Source organism: Citrus clementina, unplaced genomic scaffold (assembly GCF_000493195.1).
Source record: "Citrus clementina cultivar Clemenules unplaced genomic scaffold, Citrus_clementina_v1.0 scaffold_3, whole genome shotgun sequence".
In the NCBI taxonomy this organism is placed as follows: domain Eukaryota; kingdom Viridiplantae; phylum Streptophyta; class Magnoliopsida; order Sapindales; family Rutaceae; genus Citrus; species Citrus x clementina.
In genome coordinates this window covers 40,301,425-40,329,109 of record NW_006262339.1, presented here as the reverse complement: position 1 = coordinate 40,329,109, position 27,685 = coordinate 40,301,425, and the positions used below count along the sequence as shown (strand labels likewise).

At 35.0% G+C, this 27,685-nt stretch overlaps 1 protein-coding gene across 1 annotated transcript; it reads left to right on the top strand.

Moving 5' to 3' along the window:
- Positions 1 to 640: 640 nt before the first annotated feature.
- LOC18046586 (protein ILITYHIA) lies at positions 641 to 27,685 on the top strand. Its single transcript, XM_006443219.2, is given in 61 exon segments — positions 641 to 970; positions 1,425 to 1,801; positions 1,905 to 2,036; positions 2,167 to 2,548; positions 2,727 to 2,873; positions 3,068 to 3,252; positions 3,338 to 3,464; positions 3,596 to 3,669; positions 3,751 to 3,827; positions 3,905 to 3,941; positions 4,020 to 4,186; positions 4,760 to 4,943; positions 5,779 to 5,856; positions 6,048 to 6,167; positions 6,338 to 6,397; positions 7,191 to 7,316; positions 7,448 to 7,547; positions 7,635 to 7,804; positions 8,445 to 8,744; positions 8,827 to 8,943; positions 9,071 to 9,172; positions 9,264 to 9,413; positions 10,507 to 10,671; positions 10,742 to 10,918; positions 11,541 to 11,663; positions 11,808 to 11,888; positions 11,992 to 12,108; positions 12,278 to 12,450; positions 13,694 to 13,771; positions 13,858 to 14,005; positions 14,852 to 14,974; positions 15,104 to 15,160; positions 15,234 to 15,344; positions 15,430 to 15,621; positions 15,730 to 15,903; positions 18,435 to 18,545; positions 18,628 to 18,697; positions 18,809 to 18,887; positions 19,176 to 19,278; positions 19,355 to 19,525; positions 19,632 to 19,754; positions 19,837 to 19,950; positions 20,795 to 20,901; positions 21,037 to 21,088; positions 21,171 to 21,277; positions 21,375 to 21,434; positions 21,517 to 21,631; positions 21,854 to 21,964; positions 22,052 to 22,189; positions 22,267 to 22,389; positions 22,519 to 22,590; positions 23,542 to 23,583; positions 23,585 to 23,655; positions 24,321 to 24,479; positions 24,720 to 24,816; positions 24,899 to 25,081; positions 25,563 to 25,757; positions 25,844 to 26,023; positions 26,131 to 26,263; positions 26,855 to 26,933; positions 27,226 to 27,685. Coding segments are annotated over 61 exon segments (7,890 nt in total). The 5' UTR covers positions 641 to 849; the 3' UTR covers positions 27,269 to 27,685.

Sequence of the window (27,685 nt, the reverse complement as noted above, 5' to 3'; positions counted from 1 at the left end):
AATTAAATATGATTTATATTCAATCCTTTATTATTTTTATTATGACCATATTTGACTAAATATATGAATAACTATATTCCTTAAAAATTATTTGGCCAATATGATAAAATAAATTACCAGGTTATATTACTTGGATTGTAATTTGAATATTGCATGTGCATGTTTTGAAGCTGGCTGACCTTTAAATTTACAAAATTAACCTTTAAGTTTTAAGAATTTAAATACATGGTAAATACTACTAATATGCTATGAATAAAATTTATTATCATTATCATTCCATAATTATTAAGAAACTTTTAAAATAAAATAAAATTAAAAGATGAGTGGATATGGATATGGATTTAGATATTAAGATAGATCCATATCTGCTCCAGATCCGTCTTAGATCCGTACATCGATATCCAAATCTGATTCAAATCCATTTTAAACCGATCCAAATCCGATCCGATTAGATTTGGATCACATGGATCTTGGATCAAATCCAATCCATTGCCATCTCTACTTAAAACTAATAGGCAACTAATATTTGGATGAATATAAAGAGAAATTATATAAATGTAATAATGTATGTAGTTTTTTTATTTTTTATAAAGTAAAAGAAAAAAATGGAAAATCATTTATACGCCACCATATAAATTAATCATCCAGGAAAAACTAGCACTGTATGTTAGTGTTTTTTCATACGCATTTTGAGGGTCTATCTGAGTTTCCGGCAAAGCCTATTTTAAACCCTAATCACTGATAAACTAAAACGACGGACTTCTTCACTGTATATGCATCATCGTACTAACGTAATTTTAGTTTTTACTTTACTTTATTCATCAACTCGGATCCATCCACTTTTTGAAAATGGTGGAAGCGGATTCTTCCGACACTCTCATTTCCATCGCGGCCTCCGTCTCCACTTCCTCCACCAAGCGACGACAACGCATCTTCCGCCACGATGTTACTTCGCTTATCCGTAACACAGGTCGCTCTTTCTGCAACACTGAGACTACGTCGTATTTTGCTTAATTTTACTTCATATATGTACGCATTGAGTAGAAATGCATTGTTGTTTGTTACTGATAGAATGGATTGATAATAGACGTATGATGTGTTTGAAGAAAGTACTTATATAACTTTAAAGCAATAAGGATTGTTCAGTGATGCATTCAGTGGATGAGAATGCCGACTTTAAGCTGATGATATGAATTTCTGTTTGCATGACGTGCCTATTTAGTTTCTATTTTACTTGCATTCCTGATTCAGTCAAATTGTGTTTTTATATCCAATTCACATCTTGATAGTTGATTCTTCTATTAGTTTCTGTGTAAATTTTTATGGGCTTGTTGCTTCAATGTAGCTAGACAAAGAAAAGAGAAAATTGGTTCAACTTATCTGTTTACATGTGTACTGAAATGCTGGAAATTTGATCACTGCAGAAATGTCTCCTGAGATTGCTTCATTTTTGGTTGATATAATTTTTAAAACATTTTCGGTATATGATGATCGAGGCTCGAGGAAAGCTGTGGATGATGTGATTGAAAAAGGTTTGGGTGAGGTCACGTTTATGAAAACATTTGCAGCAGCCCTTGTTCAGGCCATGGAAAAGCAGTCAAAGTTCCAATCTCATGTTGGCTGCTATAGACTGCTCAAGTGGTCATGTCTCCTCTTAAGCAAGAGCCAATTTGCAACAGTTTCAAAGAATGCATTGTGTAGAGTGGCTGCTGCACAGGCATCTTTGCTTCATATTGTCATGCAAAGATCTTTTCGGGAATGCAGGGCTTGCAAGCAAACTTTTTTTCATTTGTTTTCTCAGGTTACAGCCCTGTAACTCTTGCTGGTTTTTATGATAAACCTTACTGGCCTGCTCAGAGTTTTTGATTATAACGTTGAGCATTTTGTGTTTGTTGTTTTTCCAGTCCCCAGATATATACAAGACCTACACAGATGAACTTAAGGATGCACGGATTCCATATAAACATAGTCCTGAGCTAATATGCTTGTTGCTTGAGTTTTTGTCCAAATCACCTTCGTTGTTTGAAAAATGCAGGGTGGGAATATTTTTATTATTACATTGTTAATGGTGGAGATATTCTGCATTACATACTACTTCAATTCTTAAGTTCGAATTGGTTAAGCTTTAATTTCTGCTGAATATTTTTACTTCTTTTCTCTGGACAGCCGATATTTCTTGACATATATGTGAAAGCAGTTTTGAACGCCAAAGAAAAACCAATGAAGGGTCTTAGTGAATCTTTTCTTCCACTCTTTACGCATATGTCTCGTGAAGATTTCCAGAGTATCGTGCTTCCAGCTTCCATAAAAATGTTAAAACGCAACCCTGAGATTATATTGGAATCAATCGGCATTCTTTTGAAGTCTGTCAACCTTGATTTGAGTAAATATGCAACCGAAATTCTGTCAGTGGTATTGTCCCAGGTTCGACATGCAGATGAAGGTAGAAAGACTGGGGCCTTGACTATAATAGGGTGTTTGAGCGAAAAGTCTAGCAATCCAGATGCATTAGAAGCTATGTTCTATGCTATTAAAGCTGTAATTGGAGGTCAGTCTTTATTCTCTGTTCATGTTTTTCTATTATATTTTTGAAGCATTTTAATTAATATATAGCTTTCATGTTATTATTGGTGTTATTATTACTATTATGGTTACTACTATTCTTATGAAAATGAATGTGTAATCATTTTCTGGGTTTTGGAAGCTAAAAGCTTTAATGTGGACAGGCTCAGAAGGAAGGCTTGCATTTCCTTACCAGAGAATTGGCATGGTCAATGCACTTCAAGAATTGTCGAATGCTACCGAAGGGAAATATCTCAACAGTCTTTCACTTACTATTTGCAAGTTTCTTTTATCATGTTATAAGGATGAAGGTTGCTTATTATGCTCTGATCTTCTCGCTGCCTTAATTTTTTCTGAAAATTTGTTTCTATACGCTTGTAGGCATTGTAATTCTTCAATAGATCCTTCATTCTGAAATTGCATCTGCCTTTTGCATCCTTCTTTCTTGTACTTGTATCATTTTAATCTTATAGCTATTTGCCTCCATTTTTTTTTTGTTTTTAAGGAAATGAGGAGGTAAAGCTTGCAATATTATCAGCCGTTGCTTCTTGGGCAAAACGTTCTGCTGATATTATTCAATCAGACCTACTTTCTTTTTTTGCATCTGGCCTCAAAGAGAAGGAAGCTCTAAGAAGGGGGCATCTTCGATGTCTAAGAGTCATATGCACAAACACTGATGCTGTTTTGCAGGTAAGTCAATTTTTTGGTTCTCTGCTTTATTGTCTAGGGTGTTATCTGGATGGTTTAAACAAAATTACTTATATGCACACTTCAGGTATCATCCTTGCTTGGGCCTCTCATTCAGCTTGTCAAAACTGGTTTTACTAAAGCAGTGCAGCGTTTGGATGGCATATATGCTTTTCTGATAGTGGGGAAGATTGCAGCAGCTGATATCAAAGCAGGTGTTTATTGATAAGGAATAGTAGAGTTATTGACTTCAAATTAGAATCTTCATTATTTCTTAATGCACCATTGTTATCAGCTTTAATAATTTTCTTCAAGTTAATCTTTTTGCTCTTTTGCCTTTTCTCAGAGGAGACTGTAACTAAGGAAAAACTCTGGTCTTTGGTATCTCAAAATGAACCCTCACTTGTACCAACTGCAATGGTAATGAGCACTGTTATTGATGCTAAAGGATGTGTTCAATTGAATTTCTTGTTCTTAAGTTTTTACATTTCATGGTTTCAGATCTCAAAATTATCAGTTGATGATTGCATGGCATGCATTGAGCTTCTTGTGGTGTTACTGGTGGAACATTCACACAGGTATATTCATTTTCTAAGCATAATAACACCATAGGCTATTTTGATTTACAAATAAATTCTATGGTTTCATTTTGCAGGGTGTTGGAGACTTTCTCAGTCAAATTACTATTACAGGTAAACCAGTGTGGAGCACTACTTTGATATCTTTTCTTTGCTTAAACGTGTAACCTAGTGATTGTTGACTTATTGCAGTTAGTACTTCTTTTCACTTGCCATCCAAGTTGGGATATTCGGAAAATGGCTCATGATGCTACCAGAAAAATAATTACTTCTGTTCCACACTTATCTGAAGCTCTTTTATTAGAGTTTTCAAATTTTCTTTCATTAGTTGGAGAGAAAACTATTATTTCAAAAACAAGGTAAAATTTATGGATCATGAGTGTATTTGATTTTGGTTGATTTTTTGTCTTAACATTTAAAGAAAATAGAAATCTGATATGTAGAGAAATAGCTGTTCGTTGGTTTTGGAAGATTCTGCTTGATCTTGTAATTGCCCAGTTGCTTTGGGAAATCAATTACCTTTTTGTTGTCAAGGAAAAAATCAAGTCGTACTACACATTTATCTGTGTCTTATTTCTATAGTTCTTGTTACCCTTGATTTGGATTATGGTACAGAACTTGTCTCTAAGGATTTTCGTGCTGGTCTTGGGTTTTTCCTTTCTTTTTCTGTCTCATGTTTAGGAGGTACACTTCATTCAGATATTACCTGTATAGGTTTTGGTTTTCTTCACAAATTCTAAGATTTTAGTCTGTGGACCTCTGATTCACTTTTGTAATCCTTCCCTTTCCTTTTATTCAATAAAACTTTATTTGTTTCCTATAAAAAAAGTATTGTTGGATAACTTTTCTTTTCTTCATATGTTCTTTTCATCATCATTATTTTTAATCTTTTACCATTCTGGTTGAGGGGTTCTGAAACTATGTTTCAATAGTGACACAGATGACTTCATGGATTCGCAAGTCCCATTCCTTCCATCTGTTGAGGTTCAAGTGAAGACCTTACTTGTGATAGCATCCGTGGCTCTAGCTAGAGGTCCTAGTGCATCTGCACGAGTTATATTCTGCTCACATCATCCTTCTATTGTTGGCACTGGAAAGAGAGATGCAGTTTGGCAGGTATTATTTTTCTCTACTCTTTAATTTTAGTGATTTTTCTATTTGACAGCCAACCTAAATCCGATTCAGGTTAGAGGTGTGAGAGAGAGATAGAGAGAGCTGAGCTGTAAATTTCAGTGTGTTTAAGCTAGAAAATATGGAAAGCATTGGCCATTATTCTTCGTGCTCAGCCACCTTATGTTTCTGGTTCAAATTATTGATGAAGCTCGAATTTCTTAGGCTATTTTGAATTCTCGTGCTTCTTTATTTGCTGAGAAGCATTTTGCTTTTTGTGGGGTTGAAAATTCTGCTATGGTTTTATGGAGATTTTGTTTATTGGCTGTTCTACAGTTTATATGGATGGATAGAAATAAAACAATTTTGATCAGGTTCTTGGGCTGGGGTCGAATTATTTGTTGAAACAAAGTGCTGATTTTGTTTATTTGTGGGTTTTGGATTGATTTGAGGGTACTTCTTTTTTTCTTTATTCATAGAGATGGGAATGCTGTTCAGGTTTGAAACTTTTTATCTTCGTTTGGTATTTTTATTTGTACAATTTGGGATGTTTTGAGGTGGGCTAATTATTCACTCTCTTTGCAACTAATCTTATTATTAGTAAAACTGCTTTTGTGTATCTTATGAAGATAACGAGGGTAAGGTTGGAGAGAAAGAGTTATTGGTTGTGGGTACAAAGACATTAGATGTGTTTGTAAATGTTAACTTTCTACTTTTGTGGACTCCTTGTTCATTTTCTAATATAAGTTTTTTTTTCTTTAAAAAAGAAAAGATTAAACTTTCTCCCCTTTTGTTTGCCAAATTTAATTTGCACTTTTTCCTCATTTTGCTATGTTTCCAGAGGCTCCATAAATGTTTGCGAGCAGTTGGATTCAATGTCATCGAAATTGTTTCTGCTGATGTCGGAAATCTCTGTAAGGTAATTCTTATCATTGGCTAGTAAATTCTTCGTGACTTGATTGTTTGTTTTTGCTCTTTTTGGTTATGTGTTCCCTATAGGTTGCACTGTGTATCTCCTTTTCTGTTCTCTTTCCTAGTTTATAACTTCTCTTAATACTCAAATAGTATTCTTTGGCCTTTGTCTTATCTTTTCTGGATTGTATTACGCAGGTTCTGCTTGGATCGTTAGGTTTAATGAGTGCCAATCTCCTTGAACAACAAGCGGCAATAAATTCTTTATCCACTTTGATGTCTATAACACCTAAAGATACCTATGTGGCGTTTGGAAAGGTTTCTTCCTGGTTAATTGTTGTTTTAGAGTAGTTTTAAACTAAATATACATGATGCATTAATTAATGTAATACTTAAAAAGAGGAAAAAGTTTCTTTATAGAAATGTAGTTATTGGTATTACTTGTTTGATTCTGAGTGCTGATTTGAATGTCTCTATCCCCCTGCCAGCACCTGAAGGATCTCCCAGATTGTTATGTACATGATTCTCTTTCAGAGAATGACATTCAGGTCATCTTTCTTCTGCTCATCTACTCTATACTGGATCTTTCAATTGTTAAAATGTATATCTTTTTGCCTAGTTGCTTTCTTATCAGTTTTCGTGCTTGTAAATTACTTACACAGGAAGGTGATATGTGATATTTGTAATCTTTTGCTTAGCATTGAAATCAGGGCCTCCGAAATTCCCTCTTTCTTTTCGTGTGGATAAGAAACTGTATAAAACTTATACATGGAAGAATGGACGACTTTCATTGGTATAGATCAGCTGTCTTTGAGAAAAATTAAAAAAATATAGAGCAAAATGCTGAAAGCTCCATCCGAAAAGAACCCTCACACTTGCAAATTAAGACCTATGTAACCTCATCTATCCTTAATCTCACTGAACCAGGGCCGTGAGGCTCTAAATTGGAGAGCTGACTCCTGATGCCCTTCAGTTAGAACAATTATTTCTTAAGCTTTTGTGTTTTTGGTAAGATAACAATGGACATCTTGATTTTTATTGTGAGAGTTTATTTTTCTTTGTTGCAGATGTCTTCCTGTGATTGCTTCTGCTGTCCTCAATTGAGGAGAGTGGACCTATTATTCCCTTTTTTTCCCAATTATGCAAAGCAATTTTCTAAACATTATAACATTTTCTTATATCCCTATTCCCTTTATCAGCAGATCCCATCCTCATTTGTATTCCAAATTTCTTTATTCGTGGAAAGGAAATAAAAGTTGTATCCTGCAATGCTATGAGGAACCAGCTTCTATTTGATTTGCTGAAATTTGTTCTCTTGCTTTCCCATTTTCTTTTTGTCAGGTGTTTTATACCCCAGAAGGAATGCTTTCCAGTGAGCAAGGTGTTTATATTGCAGAGATTGTTGCTGCTAAGAACACAAAACAATCAAAGGGCCGTTTCCGAATGTATGAAGAACAGGATGGCGTGGTACTACTATATAAATATCTTGTCTTCCGTTTTCTTTTATTCACCTTTTCACTTTCTTCTTTTTCTTTTTGACATGATTGTGAAGAAATCCATTGTATTGATTTATTTACGATATTTGACTCTGTTTTCAGGATCATGTCGGCTCTAATCATTCTGCAAAGAGAGAATCAGCTAATAGAGAAGTGTCTGGTGCTGGGAAAAAGGATATTGGGAAGTCGACGAAGAAAGCTGGCACGTTATCGTTTTATTTGTTGCTTTATTACTTTTGTTGCACAGAAATAATATTATATATATTTATATTTACTTTGTTCCACATAGATAAGGGAAAGACAGCAAAAGAAGAGGCACGTGAACTGCTGCTTAACGAGGAGGCATCCATACGTGAGAAGGTCCAAGGAGTACAGAGGAATCTATCTTTAATGCTGAGTGCCCTTGGGGAGATGGCCATTGCCAATCCTGTATTTGCACACAGTCAATTACCTTCTCTGGTTTGTGTTTGACAACAAATCTTGTATATGTGTACATGTTCATCCGTTTCTGATTTCTAGGCTCATTTGATATTCTCTTTTGCACACATACTTCTTGCTGTTAGCTAATTTCAAGATGAGAAATCCTTTTTCTTTTCCTATTTCATAATGCACCATAACATTCAAAAGAAATGTTGTCTTGTGTTCGTGGTGTTATTAAAATGCTACTGTAATGATCTTTCTATTCAGGATTAAAAACTTTGCCTTAGTTCTGAAGCTAATAAGGATTAAAAACTTGCCTTAGTTCTGAAGCTAATATGCCTCGTCATATTTTTTGCAACATGCTAAAATAAATTATTTTACATTACTTTTCTTGGATTATGATGGAATAGCAAACCTTTGCCAGTCCAGTCTTTTCTTGGTAAAAAAAATTATTTATAAATTAGTTTCTGCTTGAAGTATTGTTGGTTTCCTGCCTATAGTTGGTTGTGGTCCGAACTGCCCTTGTTTGTTTCAATGTGGATTAGTCAAATAATTTTAGAGTGAAATCTTTGTTCTCATCTCTAGTTTCTCTACTTGTAAAGTTCTCTCTTCTTCTAATTATTGTTATTTTCTCATTTTTGGTGTTCATAAATCTTTTTTTATTCTTGAATTATTCCAGGTTAAATTTGTTGATCCTTTACTTCAGTCACCTATAGTAGGTGATGTAGCCTATGAAGCCCTAGTGAAGCTCTCTAGATGCACGGCTATGCCTCTATGTAATTGGGCACTAGACATTGCTACTGCTTTACGTCTCATTGTGACTGAGGAAGTTCATGTAGATTCAGATCTTATTCCTTCAGTTGGTGAAGCAGCAAAAAATAAAGAATCTTTGTGTCTCTTTGAGAGAATAGTAAATGGTTTAACCGTATCATGCAAATCTGGGCCCCTTCCTGTCGATTCCTTTACTTTTGTATTTCCAGTAAGTTTTCCCACTTTACTATATTTTAAAATGCCACAATGCTTTTGTTCTACGGACTTATCTTTTTTGAATTTTTTGCCAGATAATTGAGCGAATTTTGTTATCACCCAAGAGGACAGGACTGCATGATGATGTGCTTCAAATGCTTTATAAGCACATGGATCCTCTTTTACCCCTTCCTAGGCTTCGAATGATATCAGTTACTTACCAGACCCTTATTCTCGTACAAAGTGATATCTCTCTGAAAAATAATATATCTATCAGTTTACTCTCCTTGCGTTTTCTTTTGTTTCTGTTTCCTGTATCTTTTACACACTCTTCTGCAGGTGCTTTATCATGTTTTAGGTGTTGTTCCTTCTTATCAAGCAGCTATTGGATCAGCATTGAATGAATTATGTCTCGGTCTTCAACCAAATGAAGTGGCATCTGTACGTGCTTCACTTGTTTTGCTTGAATTACTTCTGCTGTGTTCTTCATTGCTTACTTTTAAGCATGTTACATTTTTTTTCCCTGTTACAGGCTTTACATGGAGTGTACACAAAAGATGTTCATGTGAGAATGGCCTGTTTAAATGCTGTGAAATGCATTCCTGCTGTCTCTACCCGTTCTCTTCCTGAGAATATTGAGGTTTCAACAAGCCTATGGATTGCTGTTCATGATCCAGAAAAGGTTTGGCTCCCAAGTGTCAGATTAAAATCTAAACTAAGTCTGAATTTCTGGAGTAGCTGTCTTGCATTAGGTTTGCATTGATCTAGTAACTTTATAAAAATTAATAATTGAATCTGCGATTTATGAATGTCTTGCCAGAAACATTTTATTGAATTATATTTGTTGAATAAGTCAAACTTAAAGCTTGCTGTTACCTTTATAGTTTGAATTTTAAATAATTGTTCCTATTTGTTAGGACGTTATCTGTTTAGATTGTCGGTCCCTTTTTCGTAGCTAGAGTTATAGTGTTTTAGGAGTATATAAATGTATCTTTGCATTACCATACTTCTTAAGATAGAATACAAGAATTCTATTTCTCCTAAACTGTGTTCAACATTCGTTATTGTCATCATTTTCTTTTCACTAGTTTTTGTATTTTGCCTTGATTTCCATTTATACTCATAATATTTACTTTTTAAGTTGCACTCAAATTTCAAGGTATGATTTTCCTATTAAGTAGTTTGTTTTTCTGTTATAGGCGTACCTGAGAGGTTAGTAGTTTTTATTTTTACATTTGATGACTGATCAGTAAATGACAGAATACCAAAATATAGTATTCCCCTTGCAGCTGGTTAATTTGCCAGAGGTCTGAATGTTACTTGAGAAGTATATCCTTTTTTTCTTTTGGTGTTTGGGGGGGGTAGGTGGGATCTTATAAAGATTCCAAATGGTAAAATTGGTATTGCAATTTAGCCAAGTAACGATTTCGTACTTGTAGTGAGAACACAAGTTGCTAATCGAATGTGATAAAAGCATTTTTTAAATTTATATGAGTTTATTAGTAGTGCCAAACATCACAAAGTTAAGATTCATAGTTTAAGCTGTCTTACTGATTTTAAGGCAATTCCATCTTCTGTGGAGTTTGTGATGAATTTACGTGTATACCAAATATCAAGGATATGGAATACTTTGATGTGCAGTAGATAGTTTATTTGCAGTTAGTATGGGTCATACAATGATTCCAAATGTTGACGTTAGGGCTTTTTCTGCCTTGCATAATTTATGCTTCTGCTTATAAATGACTCATGTTCTCACCGATCTTTAATGCTTTCAGTCAGTTGCTGAAGCAGCAGAGGACATATGGGATCGCTATGGGTACGACTTTGGAACTGATTATTCAGGGCTGTTCAAAGCACTTTCTCATTCTAATTATAATGTCCGTTTGGCTGCTGCCGAGGCATTAGCTACTGCTTTGGATGAATACCCAGATTCTATACAGGTTAGTCTTCTAGCTTCACTTCCACCTTGATTTAGCTGTGATGTTTCTAATGGTTTTACCATAATTTCAGGGATCTCTTTCGACATTATTTTCTTTGTATATCCGTGACGTTGGCTTAGGTGCGGATAATGTTGATGCTGGATGGCTAGGCAGACAAGGAATAGCTTTGGCATTACATTCTGCTGCTGATGTTCTGAGAACAAAAGATCTTCCTGTCATCATGACATTCCTGATATCACGGGCACTTGTAAGATTCTTTTTGCTGTTTCTACTCTGAACTTCCAGTTATTATTTTCGAAAGAAAACAGGCATTATTTTAGTAAAAGTGTGAAATATATTTTACTTTCTTTTGGATCATTAGTTGTAGGTTTAATTCAGTTTGTTTTAAAATCTACTGAAAAGGAAAATCATGGAAGTTTTGAGTATCATTGAGTACCAATCTCTTATGAGTTGGAAGCTTAACAAAATTGATTCTTTACTGGAGACAAAAGAAACATTTATTCTTTAGATGCTGTTTGGCAAGATAAGCATCTCAGAACATTGTGGTACTTGTATTATAATAATTTGGAAATACTTTGCAATTGCTGTCTGAAGTGAAGAATTGATGCATGCTCCAGAATAAACTTTTCCTTCAACTGAAGGAGAAGGAAAAAGGTGGTACTGCAGTTTCGGCTGTGTAGTGGTTTGAAGCTTGATTTGTCTGTTGTAGTGGTTTTCACCTTGTCTTGTATTATTTAATTACAATTTAGAAAGAAATTAACTATAGATTCTTCCCATATGGTATTAGGTTCTTCAACCGTTATTGATGTAGTTATAAGAAAGGTTGAACTATAGAACTATCCGTAACCATCAATGCTTTCATTTTGCAGGCTGATACTAATGCAGATGTTCGAGGAAGAATGCTTAATGCTGGTATCATGATTATTGATAAGCATGGGAGGGATAATGTTTCTTTGTTATTTCCAATCTTTGAAAACTACTTAAACAAGAAGGTCAGTCTCTTTTTGTTATGAATCTTATTACAAGACACTGATTAGATCTTTTTTTTTTGTTTGAATCATTGGAATTGACAATGGGATTCATATTTGCAAGTTGTGGAACCTGCTGTATCTTATATAATTCTTGTTCTTGCTTAGGCATCTGATGAAGAAAAATATGACTTGGTTCGAGAGGGAGTGGTAATTTTTACTGGAGCGCTGGCGAAACACCTGGCAAAGGTATTGTGTTTTTTTTCTTTTTTATATTCTTTTATTTCTTTCCCTGGAAAAAAAAAAAAAGATTCATTCTGAACATTTTGTTTTATTGTCTTTTGGGTTACAGGATGATCCAAAAGTTCATGCTGTTGTAGACAAATTGTTGGATGTGTTAAACACGCCGTCAGAAGCTGTTCAGCGTGCAGTCTCATCCTGCCTATCTCCTTTGATGCAATCGATGCAAGTATGTTGCAAGTTTTGTGAAGAATGAGATTCTAATTTTTTGTACTTGCTTCTGTTTTGGAATTGTTCTTGATATGGTAGATGTTTCGGAAGATTTGACATTTCTATAGCAATTTGTTTGTTTTTATTGGTGATTGAGAGTAGTCTAACAGTGTAATTGCTTGCATTAGGATGAAGCACCAACTCTTGTTTCAAGGCTGCTGGATCAGCTAATGAAGAGTGACAAATATGGAGAACGTCGTGGAGCAGCTTTTGGACTGGCCGGAGTGGTCAAGGGATTTGGAATTTCTAGCCTGAAGAAGTATGGCATTGCGGCGACATTAAGAGAAGGTTTGGCAGATAGGTAATTTTTTTCTCTCCAGTGTTTATTCAATGATAAGTACTCTAGTGATTTCAGGTGGATTTGTAGCTATTCAGTAAATAAATGAGTGGAAGGGGAAAAAGAATCTTTACATGCATAAGCCACCCAAAAGGGAAAAATTTTCTGCTCGTTTTGAGGGATAGAGATCATCCAATAAAAGTCATTTGTCAGAAATATTGCAATATATGGTTGGCATGCTTACATATAGGCTTTGGAAGTATATACAATTTCTGTTTTATAACATTGGTGGAAAATTTCTGAGAAACCTCGGTTGAGCTTTTTGGGACCTCTGGTTGAGAGATATCTAGTTTAAATTATTGAAAGTTCTCCTTAATGTGGTCATCTTCCTTATGAAAATGTGGCGTTTTGGGCACTTTATGGATTATTTGGCTAGAAAGGAACAACGGAATTTATGGGGATTCTAGTGAGGAAGATGTCAATTCTCTGTGGAATAGAGCTCGGTTTCTAGCATCTCTTTGGGCCTCAAAGGAATTTCAAGATACTTCGGTTTTTTTTTTTTGGTACATTTAAATTGGGAAGGAGTTTTAGGTCAGCTAGCTTTTGTCTTTTGGGAAGGTTTCAGATGCTGATTCTGTTTTAGTCCTTCCAAGCAAGAAACTTTCTTTTTGGGGGATACTCTTATTTGTAGATTCTTAAGCTTTTTTTGGAGCTAGTGGACATCTTTTTCGCCTTAATTAAGCTTTTATATATTCAATCTATTCAACTTTTCTCCCAAAAAAAAATGTGGTCATTTTTCCTGAACTTGAAATACTTGCTCTTTATCCTTGAGCCTTCTGTGTTAGTTACATTATCTGTATCCTGTGTTATCACCTCAGAAAGCTAACTACAATTAGTTCCAAATGTATTTCTTGGAAGCTCTGGTTTGCATCAATGCATTATATATTTAGATTTCAGCTAGATGTTCAGTAGGCTTTTATACCTCTAGAAATTGGTCTTGGTTCAAACTATCCAGTCTGTTGGTTTACTAGCCTGCTGGTTTAGTAATTGGAGGGGATGGTGATTTAGCTACCAGCTATTCAGTTAAAAAGAGAAATATCTCATGAAATTGAAAATATCATTCTGAAATCTTGTTAGAGTTTTATTTTTGTCAGCCCCATTGTCCTCGTGATAGCTTGTGCATACATTTGTTTCATTGGAGTCTGAAGCTATTGTGCTGCTCCGGTTGGTTGATATTTGTTGCCCTTGTATTTCTTTTAAACTGCAGGAATTCTGCAAAACGTCGTGAAGGAGCTTTACTGGCTTTTGAATGCCTTTGTGAAAAGCTTGGAAGATTGTTTGAACCGTAAGTGAATGCTTGTTTAGCCCAGTTTTTCCACTGCACAAGTTTATGAGACTGACTTATGTATTCTTTTCCCACTTTTGGTCCAGGTATGTGATCCAAATGCTACCATTACTTCTAGTTGCTTTCTCTGATCAAGTTGTTGCAGTTCGTGAAGCTGCTGAATGTGCCGCTCGTGCAATGATGTCTCAACTTAGTGCTCAGGGGGTGAAGCTTGTCCTTCCATCCCTATTGAAGGTTTATATTTTAGTCTAAATGCTTTATCTAGTTTGCTTTAAATATTTGCACCCATGATTTCTGGTTTACGGCATTTTTTTCCCTGAAAATAATTATTTGGATGCAATATTCTTTCCAGTTGTAGATAAGCGGAGTTCCTTACTGTGTACATGGCAGTTAGCTTTGAAACGGTTTTTGTAGCTTTTATTGGCCTCTGGTTCACTTTTGTATCTTTCCCCACTTTCTGGAGAAAATAATCATATTTCTATCTGGAAGTTTGGTAAAGATCATAATGTTCTGTCTAATTTATTTTGTGACACTGTGGATATCTTTGTAATGTCATGATGAAGCGGTTTAGTACTTAAAATTTTTACTCCCTTGAATGATTTTGAAGTTTGCAATGCTATCATCATTTCACTTTTAATCAATGTTTAGTGACAAACTGGGGTACTATACTAATTAATTGATGCCTAATCCATTAAGATTCCCTGTTGCTCCCTAATTGAGGCTGACAAGCGCTAACAGGTTGTCTTCTGTATGATATTCTTTTTAATCTTTTTCCAGTTTACCGTGGGACAAACATATGTTGGAATCCTGCTGGATACACCGATGGAGGAAACAGAGCCGCACTTATAATTCCATTTAGAAATTCAAAAACTAAAAAAAATTAAGTATATGTTTCATTTTAACTAGTAGTTTGTTTCACATCAATATCGCAGGTGAAGTGTATGATTAAATATTTATGTTTCAAACTATTGTATAATGAAATCTGTCTGCACCTTTTACTTATTCCATTTATAAGATCAGATGGCCTTCTATTACAAAAATTTATTGCCTTGTTAACCATCATTAAAATTTTTCATGCAGGGTCTAGAAGATAAAGCTTGGCGAACAAAGCAAAGCAGTGTGCAACTACTTGGTGCCATGGCTTACTGTGCTCCTCAGCAGCTTTCTCAGTGTCTTCCTAAGATTGTGCCAAAACTGACTGAGGTTTGTCTAAATACAATATATAATTTTTCATTCTTATTAGCCAGTTTTGGTTGTTTTTACATTTTTTATGAGAGACTTGAATGATAGAATTTAAATTGTCTGATGGAGATATTTGTTTTCTGATTCCAGGTATTAACTGATACACATCCCAAAGTCCAGTCAGCCGGGCAGACAGCCCTTCAGCAGGTATAATCTGTTCTTTTGATAATTCATGCTTTTATTATTGGTTAATATTGTTGCTGATTTTGTTTATCCTTAGGTTGGGAGTGTGATAAAGAATCCTGAGATCGCTTCTCTTGTCCCTACTCTTCTGATGGGTCTTACAGACCCCAATGACCACACAAAATATTCCCTTGATATTCTCCTTCAAGTAGGTTTATGGACTGAAATGTGGTTTCAATTGTTACAATCTATCATCTCTTTTGTTGCTATAATTGCTTGTTCATGTTGTGCAGACGACTTTTGTTAACACAGTTGATGCCCCTTCACTTGCTCTATTGGTGCCAATAGTACATAGAGGGCTAAGGGAGAGGAGTGCTGAAACAAAAAAGAAAGCTGCACAAATAGTTGGAAATATGTGTTCATTAGTTACAGAACCAAAGGATATGATTCCTTACATAGGATTGCTTCTTCCTGAAGTGAAAAAGGTACATTGTATAGATGGAGAGATTTACACCTTTTTTTGCAATGGTTTTTACATTTTTGCTTTGCATGTAAGTGTGTACTCATGCTTTTTTCATTCAAAATGAAAACAGGTACTTGTGGATCCAATTCCAGAAGTCCGATCTGTTGCAGCGAGGGCCATAGGATCACTGATAAGGGGAATGGGAGAGGAAAACTTCCCAGATCTTGTTTCATGGTTGTTAGATGCTCTCAAGTCTGATAATAGTAATGTTGAGCGTTCTGGAGCTGCTCAAGGGCTGAGTGAGGTTAGAATGTGCTGTTTATATTTTACTTCTTCCATCATTATAGTAACAAAACTTTAAGTTTATGATCCCATAATTGATAATTCCACCTAGTTCACTCAATGGCTTCTGGTTTTAAGTCACCTCCATTCTTTATATACAGATTTGGCATTTGAGTTAAAATAAAAGGAAATTATCACTGCACCACCTCTATTTTGCTTTATGTTCATCCAACCACTATAAAGTTCTAACATGTTCTCTGCACTACCTTTCTTTTTAAATTTGTATCAATTAGTTACTTTTGCACTAACACCGTTAAATAATTTAAACGAAATGACAATTTTACTCCCAAATAAATTAAAAGACCATTTTATTTTATAAAAACTTTGAAAAATTATAATTATAAAAATACCCCTAAATTTAATTAAAAAATAAATCCCAAAATTAGAATTTTTATTTTTAATAAAAAATTATAATTATAAAAATAATTGCAAACTTTTGGGATTTAATAAAAATCTCCTAAATTATTAAAATTAGACTTTTGGGATTTATTTTTAATTAAATTTAGGCGTATTTTTATAATTATAATTTTTTTATTTTTCAAAGCTTTTATAAGATAAAATGGTCTTTTAATTTATTTAGGGTAAAATTGTCATTTCATTTAAATTATTTAACGGTATTAGTGCAAAAGTGGCTAATTGATACAAATTTAAAAAGAAAGGTGGTGCAGAGAACATGTTAGAATTTTGTGGTGGTTGGATGAATATAAGGCAAAACAGAGGTGGTGCAGTGATAATTTCCCTAAAATAAATGAAAATTTACTCACATTTGTTATATTACATAGATAGTAAATCTCATTGGCGATGTTCACTTTTGCTCATCTCTTTTTGTGCTAAAAGTGCTTGGATAGTAGTTTTTACACACACACGCTGATAGATTGTAGCATTATGTGGAAACAATTTCTTAGCTTCTTGTTATTGATTGAGAAGAAATTATACCTTGATCAGGAAGCACGTTAAGTTTTCCATTTATTTGGACTGCCCCTACAATTAATTATTCACTTTCACAATACTCATTATTATTGCCTTTTATTTAGTAATATCTATCGAAGGTTGACATTTATGCAATAATAACTTACCATTTGAGGGTATATTTTCATATGCTCTTTCTGCCCCATGTAGTTTTCCCCATTCTTTAATTATTTTTTCCTGTGACTTTTATATTTAATTTTTTTGTTATTATTCCTGTTTAAGAGCAACGGGCTATATTAGTTTCGTCGTTGCATTAACAAATGGGGATGTCAACAAATTTGCAAGCTGTAATCTATTATTATTTATTCATTTGTGGTAGAAAACAAAGTATGACTATATGTATAAAGAATAGAAATTTAGAGAAGTGACAAGCTGTCAACAGAAATAAAGACAAGCTATCAAAAAAGTAAGAGGACTCTGAAAAGTCCTTACAAATCATTGTGACTCAGATTAAAAATTTATAGCAGTAACAGTCCCTTGGTCCCAAATTACTGCAAACCAACCTCTCTCCAGCACCCCACTTCCTTTGCTCTTTTTAATGCCATTGATGCTTCCCGACTGCCATCAACAAAGAAAAATGAAACACTGTGAAACTCTAGTTGGTACTGATCATGAGTAGTACAACTCTTCTGTAGTAATATCCCAAAAGATTTCATCCCAAGTGATGTGACATTCATCCATTCATATTAGGATGGTAATAAGTAATTTAATCAGTTATGAAAATCTTTTACCATTCTATTGATGATTGTCGCACCCTTTGGGATGGAATCTATTGGTTATTACTTCAGAAGTGTAGTATTGTGGTACTAACTATACTTCAGAAGTGCAGTATTATGGTACTACGTTCATGGCGGTGACATAATTGTATTTTATTATGAAAATTATATGGCTATATTTCAATGTTTTTCTTTTTTGTTGTTAACATGTGTATGTCTTAACATTATTTTTATGCAATATCTAGCACACTGCAGAAGAAAAAGATTTGGTAATATTGCATATAATTTTCAGAATACATTCTTATGGGAGAGGGTTTCGGGGCTAAAGGTTTTAAGGGCTGGTCCAGCCTTGTACAAGGGTGGATGGATATACTTTTTACAGTGTAGTCTTAACCTGATTTTGATATACTTTTGTGTAGCTTTTTGTTTTGCTTCTTTTTGCGTTTTTGCTTTCTTAGTGGACACAGGCTTCATATTACAGATGTACTGATAGCTCTTATTAATTGCATTTTTCAGTTCTTATTAATAAAATTTAAATATGTATTAGTAGGTGTTTGGCAGTCAACATGTCAACTGAAATAACAATAGTACTTGTAATTGTGATTTTGTAAGTTATCAATTTGGTGCTTTATGTGGGATTGGTTTTGGCAACTGATCACAAGTTCATTTGTTTTGACTTAAATGTTTTCCTAGTAAGGTGTTTCATTCTCTTTGATAACAAAGATGACTACAAAAATTTTAAGAATGACTCTTTTTGTAAATTATTAAATTTGGCATGGTTGACTGAAGGAGATCCATGTATTGCCAGGTTTTAGCTGCACTTGGGACTGTGTACTTTGAGCATATTCTTCCTGATATTATTCGAAATTGCTCCCACCAGAGAGCATCTGTACGTGATGGATATCTAACACTTTTCAAGGTGAATCTGGTCGTCTTTTCTTGAATTGTTTATTATGGTGTGCGCACTGTTATTTTTCCTTAAATGTGTTTTTGTTTTGTAGTATCTACCAAGGTCATTAGGCGTTCAATTTCAGAACTACCTGCAGCAGGTGCTGCCTGCAATCTTAGATGGTGAATACTATTCTTCTCTTTGTGGAGATTTATTATCACATGCTGCTTGCAGTTTCCTGTTGGAGGATTCTTATTGCATTTTTTGATATGTTGCTGTTGCTACTCATACAGGTCTTGCTGATGAGAATGAATCTGTGCGCGATGCAGCACTTGGTGCTGGACATGTCCTGGTGGAGCACTATGCAACAACGTATGACTCAGATAATTCTGACCATACTAATTTATTATTGGCGCATGTTTAGCAAATTCCTGTGCGGTTCATAATGTTTATGTTTATTTTTCAAAAATTTATTAAAGAAGGACGAAATAAATCGTATTATAATGAATATTCATGAAGAATTTAATTGTTTTTAATTTAATTAGATTGTTCGTGTTTATGTATATAATCTACCACTTTGATTTGTTCTAAAAGAGGGTTCAACGTTCATCTGATGCTTTATCTTTGAATGGTCTTACCTATTCTTTCTTTGTGTCTCAGGTCATTGCCCTTGCTCCTTCCAGCTGTAGAGGATGGTATTTTCAATGATAATTGGCGCATTCGACAAAGCTCTGTGGAACTTTTGGGAGATCTCTTGTTTAAGGTCGATTATTCTCAAATTTCTTCGCTCTGTTTAGTGCTTTAGTTGAGCTATGTTTTACAGAATTCATATGATCCAGGTTGCTGGGACTTCTGGAAAAGCTTTACTTGAGGGTGGCAGTGATGACGAAGGTGCTAGTACTGAAGCACATGGGCGTGCTATCATTGAGGTTTTAGGAAGGGATAAGCGTAATGAGGTTCTTGCTGCTTTATATATGGTTCGATCTGATGTCAGTCTTTCAGTACGTCAGGTAATGGTTATAGTTAGTTTCTTGTTTGACATTGATGAATTCAATTTACACAATTATGTAGTTTGTGAATTGAGTGGAACTGAAGTGCCCTCTCCCCTTTGGTCAGGCTGCATTACATGTGTGGAAAACTATAGTTGCAAACACTCCAAAGACTCTGAAGGAAATAATGCCTGTTTTGATGAATACTCTAATTTCTTCTCTTGCATCCTCATCATCGGAAAGGCGGCAGGTTGGTATTTGTATCTTTATTAGTCATTTTTTAAGTTTCAGATTGTAGACATTTTGAATCCTATGACATGGTTATTTTGCAGGTTGCTGGACGAGCTTTGGGGGAGCTTGTCAGGAAGCTTGGAGAAAGAGTACTGCCGTCAATCATACCAATTCTGTCTCGTGGGCTGAAGGATCCTAGTGCTAGCAGAAGACAAGTAATCCCCCCCCCCCCCCCCCCCCTCCTCTATTGGAGTGAAATGATTTTCATTTTATCTTATTTTTTACATCAACCAGCTTGCAAAAGCAATGCAATTTTAAATTTATCATATTGTCATAAGTTAATTATTCAAATTCTTATATGTATATAGGGGACTATTTTTTATGCATGCTTTGAGTTCTCCATGTGATCTCACATCGCTTCGTGGTTTATATATTTTCTTTGATAATTTGGATCTAGTCTCTCTCTTTCTTTGAAAATTTTGTAAGTCACCAAAAGGGCGACCTACGTCAGAAACCTTCCTGCAGTAGTGAACTTATTTTGTTAGTCCATTTATAAAATTATTCAGCTTGTCAGCTTGCATGAACTGACTATTAGATTCATGAAGAACAGATGGTTCTGCTCCCAGCTATCTTGATTCATTTATACTCCAGTTCTATTGATCTTTCGTTTATTATTGTGGCCTTTTGAATTTTCATTATGAAGGTAATTGTGCATGAGAACTTGGTAGTGTTGATGTAGGTTATAATTATGTTCACTGGAATTTCAAGTTGGCGTTTGTAGTTAGTAAACACATGTACAGTGTAAGTCGAAGTTTTGTAATTAGAGATGGGTAGTGCGCTTAGTGTCATGCTTAGCTTAAGATATGGATTGTTTTGCTGGTTCTATATTATGAATGCTTCTTACTAAAGGCATATATATCGGGTGATTGGAACACCTGGCTGGTCAATCCATTGGGTCAAGTATCTGTATTTTAGGAATTTTTGTCTTTGACTTGCTAAGGATTGTAACCTAGTTTTTTTCTTTTTTTTTTGTTTCTGAAACATCCATGTGGCTGACAGGGTGTATGCATTGGTCTGAGTGAAGTGATGGCAAGTGCTGGTAAGAGTCAGTTGTTGAGTTTCATGGATGAGCTCATCCCTACTATCCGGACTGCCCTATGTGATAGGTTTGTTCTATTTCTTTGTTTTTTGGAGTTCTCTAGTGGTGATTTTTTTTTCTAAGAAAAAAAAAATTTGCTGCTGTTAATGATAAATGTTCAAAAATCTCATTTTTTATTTTCCTCTTAATATCTTATTGATAGTATTCTTGAGGTTCGTGAATCTGCAGGCCTAGCTTTTAGCACTCTTTTCAAGGTGCTCTCTTCTACTCAGGTTTCTTTTGAATTTTATGTTGATAAGTTGTGATAGAATATAACTCTAATAAAATTTGACATAGAGTGCTGGAATGCAAGCAATTGATGAAATAGTACCAACACTTCTTCATGCCTTGGAGGATGATCAAACCTCTGATACTGCTCTAGATGGCCTCAAACAAATCTTAAGGTAAAAATTGTGCCTTCTTTTTATTGTTGTTCATTCTTCTTCTTAAACTCTTTTCATGCATTTTATGGTGTTAAATAGCAATTTTTCTTAATTTCAGTGTCAGGACTACAGCTGTTTTACCTCATATTTTGCCAAAGCTCGTTCATCTTCCACTTTCGTATGTATCTCTTTATTTGCTGTTATAAGTTCAGTTTCATTTTTAAGTTGCTTTTTATTTAATTGTTTGAATTTGTATCTAGTGCCTTCAATGCACATGCTTTGGGAGCATTAGCTGAGGTTGCTGGTCCCGGTCTTAACTTTCACCTTGGCACTATTCTTCCTGCTTTACTTTCTGCTATGGGTGATGATGATATGGTATCGTACTTGTTTCTGTAGTCTCCTCTACTTTTTTACTTATTTATTTTTCTTATCACATTTGCTTTTCCTGACTATGACTTTGAATTGTTTGCCATATTGGCAACGACTGCTTTGTTTCTTCTTATCTTTTACTGAGTTACAAGTTATGCAGTTACCTTAAAGCGAGGCATCATACTGCTGGTACATTCTGTTAAATTATTTACTGCCCGTGTGTTTTAGGATGTTCAAAGTTTGGCCAAAGAAGCTGCTGAAACAGTGACGTTAGTCATAGATGAAGAAGGCATTGAATCTTTAGTATCAGAGCTTCTTAAAGGTGTTGGAGACAATCAGGTATGCTTGATAAGTGATCACTGTCTTTAGGGCTGGTCACATCTTCTCTCTTGCTTACTTAAAGTTTGTAACTTTGTTTGGTTTCAGGCTTCAATTAGAAGAAGTTCTGCTTATCTTATAGGATACTTCTACAAAAACAGCAAATTATATTTGGTTGATGAAGCTCCAAACATGATTTCTACTTTGATTGTTTTGCTTAGTGATTCAGACTCGACCACTGTTGCGGTATAATAACATAAATTATTCATGGTCTATTGTTGATCCTTCATGCTTTAGATCAAATCTTATGCTTTCTCCAACAGGCTGCTTGGGAGGCTTTGTCAAGGGTTGTTGCTTCTGTACCTAAAGAGGTACAGCCGTCATATATAAAAGTAGTACGTGATGCCATATCAACGTCAAGAGATAAAGAGCGCAGAAAAAAGAAGGTGAATGATTCTGTTTAGGGAACAAATGTCGATTACAGATCATTCGATATAATTCTTACTGCTTTAACTACAGATGTTTTCTTGTGGATGCCAACTAATCTTAACACAACTTATTGTTTGAACTTGCAGGGAGGACCAATACTCATTCCTGGCTTCTGTTTGCCGAAAGCACTTCAGCCATTGCTTCCAATCTTCCTTCAAGTATTTGTTCTTTATACTTTTTCTCCTAGCTCTTTACCGAAGCATTGTGTATGCCTTATATAGCACTGTCTTTTCTTCTGCAGTGATTGTCCTCATCAGGAGTCTTTTTGGTTCTGTCCGCCATTACATTTATAAGTTCTCTCTTTCTATCAATAGATGAACTTCTGATAGTGTTATTGAATTTTTTTTATTTTTGGTTAAATAATAAGATAAATCAGCAAAAATACTTGGCCATCAGTTATTAGTTTGTTACTATTGAAGAGTTGAAGAGGATCCCAATCTGTTTTATAAGATCTGTATCTGTTTTGTTGAACTCATGATTTTGGTGATCTTGGTGTGAAAGTAAGTGGTGGAATAAATAGTCATCTCATTGAATTATCGGACAATGAAACCTGTATTTACTTTTTGTGCTCTTTGACAATCTGGCATTTAGAACTCTATCCGGTATTCCAAAAATTAATTGATATATGAAATAGAACATTGAAACTTTAGCAGTATATCATTCGTTATCTGCCAATAGAATTCTAACAGATTGTTGCATATTAATATCAATTTTATCTGCCCTAGAAACTTGTATTGCTGTATGGTTGGACTTTTTTTTTAATTTGCTAGATTATTGCAAAATTCTTGGATATTGTATTAACAGACTATAACACTTCCCTTCACATAAGTTTCTTGTTTTCTTTTCTCTTTCTTTCTTCTTCTCCCTTCTCTTCCTGTTGATGTTTTCACATTAATTTAGGCACTTTCAGCCATGACAAGGTTGTAACTTTTGCCACCATACTCTTGATATATTTCATTTTTTCGGTGTCCATTTCATGTAATTGCCAACTGAAATTGATTGTTTGCCTTTACTTGCGAGACGAAGAAAATATGAATGAAATGGATGATTGTGCAGTTTATTTTCCTTTTCTATCAATTCAGTGTCTGATGTTGTAATGAAAGAAAGAGAGTTTAATACGTGGGACTGCTGAACTAAGAAGAGTTATAGCATGTGGGTCCTGGAGAGCTTATCCCTTCCACCAACCAACAATCTTTAAAGGAGTTTGTTATTCCAATTACAGGGTATGTACCATGATTATTTGGTTAATATTGGCTGTACTTTAAATTTTATTAAAGTTTTTAGATGTTTATGTGGATTCAGACTGGATAAATCAGTAACGCAGTAGAAAATTTGTTTGTTTAAAAGTTGGAGTTTTGCCACTTCATTTCATCAATGGGTTGGCAGTCCAGATCTCACCTTTAATATTGAAAAGGAAATGGTGTCTTGAAACATACATTAGACATTGATGATTTTCATCTTTCTTTTTCCCTTTTACTTCTTTGTCTATATTTTGCAGTCTACATTTTGCAACTTCACTACCACTTGTTTTGCCCAACTGAAGTTCATGCTTCTTACTGTTGTATTTTGATAAACTGACTGTTGGAAATACATAAATGGATCTTTCTTGTGCTATATTCTATGTAAAACTAGTAACGAGTAGATGCTGTGATTACTGAAGTGTTATATCTTTGTCATCATCTCTTTTTTTTTGGGGGGGGGGGGGACTAATGGGGATATTTATTGCCTATTAGAGCTTTTCATGGTTATTGTTACTAGGTTTTGTTTTGTATTTTGTCCTTGAAATGTTACACACCAGCTGTTTATGATGGTAATATTCTGATGCAAGTGCTGACAATAATTTTCTTTTTCATAAAATCTTGACTTCTTCTCATTTATGTCACTGCAGGCCCCTTATTCGAATTATAGGTGATCGGTTTCCTTGGCAGGTGAAGAGTGCCATATTGTCTACTTTAAGCATCATAATAAGAAAGGGTGGGATAGCACTGAAACCTTTTCTTCCTCAGCTTCAAACAACATTTATCAAGTGTCTACAGGATAGTACAAGGTTAGTTTGGACATTTTATTCTTTAGTGTTCTGAAGGAACATTTATGTACTTTGGAGAAAAAATATATGCTTGAGGGACCTAACTATTTTATTCTCTTAAATTAATTGGTGCTATTTATTTTTCTGAAAAGAAGATAATGTCTGATGTTGACAACTGTTTGCTTGCGGTGTTTGAGTGAATCTGGTCGTACATTATTCTGTATCACTTCTTGCATGATTCTTGTTGTTTGTTGCACGCAGGACTGTTCGTTCAAGTGCTGCTCTTGCACTCGGTAAGCTCAGTGCACTCAGTACCAGGGTTGACCCTCTAGTTGGTGATCTTCTGTCGAGTTTGCAGGTAATGGTTGTGATTTTCCATCGTTGATGCACTTTGGTCTTGAAGCCAGATTATATAACAGCCTGAATGTCCAATTTTGTAGGTATCTGATGCGGGGATCAGGGAGGCAATATTGACTGCTTTAAAAGGTGTACTGAAGCATGCTGGGAAGAGTGTGAGCAGTGCTGTTAAAATTCGTGTCTACTCTGTCCTGAAGGATTTAGTTTATCATGATGATGACCATGTTCGAGTATCTGCTGCGAGCATATTGGGCATCATGTCGCAGGTTTGATGTAGATTTTTAAGGTTCAACAGTGTTTATTTTGTTGATGTTCATTTGGCTTATTTGGAGGGAGTGATTGTAGCCGTGACTTGTTTTGAAGTTTTGCCTAAATATGAAATTTAGGATAATGTTTTGTTGCTGCATTCTGTCAACATTTTTGGTTTGTTCATGCTACTGCCACTTCTATGAATTTGTCTTCTCATCCTCTTGAGTTTTTTAAAGTAGCTTGTTAAACTGTGTTTGTACCATTGAAGCAGGGTCTGAGAAGGTATTGTCATGTCAGATTATTTTGAATCCAATACTTCTGACCTTTTCTGTTATATAATTTTTTTAATCTGCATTTTTATATATGGCACCGCATATTTTGTTTAATGTTTCCTGATTCTACTATAGATTATATGGTATCTTGTTATAATTTAACTATTGATTGCTACTCATGTTCAGCTTCTTATACTATTGTATATGCTGGTTAATGATATGGCAGTACATGGAAGATGGTCAGCTGGCTGACCTGCTTCAGGAACTCCTAAATTTAGCCTCCTCTCCTGCCTGGGCTGCTAGACATGGCTCTGTACTCGTATTCGCTACCTTTCTTAGGCACAATCCCTCTGCGATCTCTATGTCTCCATTGTTCCTGTCTATCTTAGACCGTCTCAAAAGCTCCTTGAAAGATGAGAAGGTATTGTCATTTTGAGAGAATTACGCAAGTTTTGGTAATCCCTTTTTATTTTGGGTCGGCCAATTCTGACACTTCCTCGCAAATAGTTTCCTCTTCGTGAAGCTTCAACCAAGGCTTTAGGAAGGCTTCTACTTCATCAAATTCAAAGTGGTCCTGCCAACACCACAGTAGTTGTTGATATTCTTGCCTCTGTGGTGTCTGCCTTGCATGATGATTCCAGTGAAGTTAGAAGAAGGGCATTATCTGCCCTAAAATCAGTTGCAAAAGTATGTATTTGATTCTTTGTACTGCCATGCTGCTAATTTGCACTATTTTACTAACTAAATTTGTAGTATGAGAACATTTGGGAGTTAATGTGGCATGCTTTCTGTAGGCAAATCCATCCGCAATCATGGTCCATGTGGCACTATTTGGTCCTGCCCTTGCTGAATGTTTGAAAGATGGCAGTACTCCTGTACGACTGGCTGCAGAGAGATGTGCTGTGCATGCCTTCCAGTTGACAAGGGGTATGTCGTCTTCTTTGTGGCTTTGATTCTTCAGCCTAGTTTCAACTTAAGATTTCACTAAAGCTTTAGTCATCAAAGTAGAGATGTCATTGGATGACAGTCATAAGACCTTAGTCATTGGGGATCCGGTGGTTGGAAACAACTGAGAAAAGATTGAGAGGGTGGAAAAAGAAGGTTTTCTTTGTAGAGGGTGAAGATCAACTTTCATTCATTCTGTCTTGCCAAAATGCTCGCTTTCATTGTTTACAATCCCTAAAGTGATTGCAAAAGGAATTGAAAGGATGATGAGGGACTTTATATGAGTAAGTAGTGGGCGGATGTAGTAAATCAAAAGGGAAGAGTGGGATAATTAACTGAAAGCACACAACTTGAGGCAGGGAGTGGGGGTGATATATTTAGGGAAAGGAAAAAATAAGTAATGAACAATTTGCTTTTTTCTTGCCAAATCACCATTGAGCAAAATTATATTCACAAGTAATCAGTGGCAACAACTAGGAATTAGCTGGCATAATTTTAGCCTTACATTATCAATTTCACAATCTTGAAGACAAGTGATGCAGTTATTTAATGTTATGGCTTGATGATTTTCAGGGTCAGAATACATTCAAGGAGCACAAAAATTTATAACAGGCTTGGATGCGAGACGGTTATCAAAATTTCCTGAACACAGGTATTTCGTTTTTTCAATCTAACCAATTTTTCATGGGTATAGTTATTTTTAATTGTGATATTTAGCATATATTTTATTAAGTGAGGGGGATCCCCTAACCTACTTCAATTGGATCATTCCCATGTGCAACAATGTATATCGTCTGCATTCTTTACTGAATTTATTACCTTCACTTCTATGAGCCTTTCATGCGAATAATCTTATTGTATTTCTATACTGGTCTGCCCATTATTACCTTCACTTCTATGTTTACGGTTGTTACTTGAGTTATTTTCTGAACATGCAAATGCAGTGATGACAGTGAAGACAGTGAAAATGACACGGCTAGTGGCTGAAAGATGCTGGTGGTTCATCCATACTTTTTTGGAGTTCTTCAGGACCGGAAGTACCAAAATATTTTAGCGAATGGAAGTCCACATCAAGTATGTTTTTTTGGCATCTGTGTTTATTCATAGGAAACACCGAGATATACACACAAAAGGTTCCTTCCATACCCCTAGATTTTTTTCATCTGGATTTTGTCATGTATCCAGAAATTTTTGGATTTTGTTCTAATGTCATTGCAAGTGTTAATTGTTTAGTATAGAAAAATCATTTACAGGAACAAGGCGGTGTATACTTGCGTTTTTTGTATCAATTTTGACCATTATTGACGCCCATGGAAAGCTAATTTATAAAAGCTTTCTTTTTGTAATTAGTAAGTTAATACTTGTTTGTCCATCGTATTGTTAGATATATTGAAGGGTTCTATT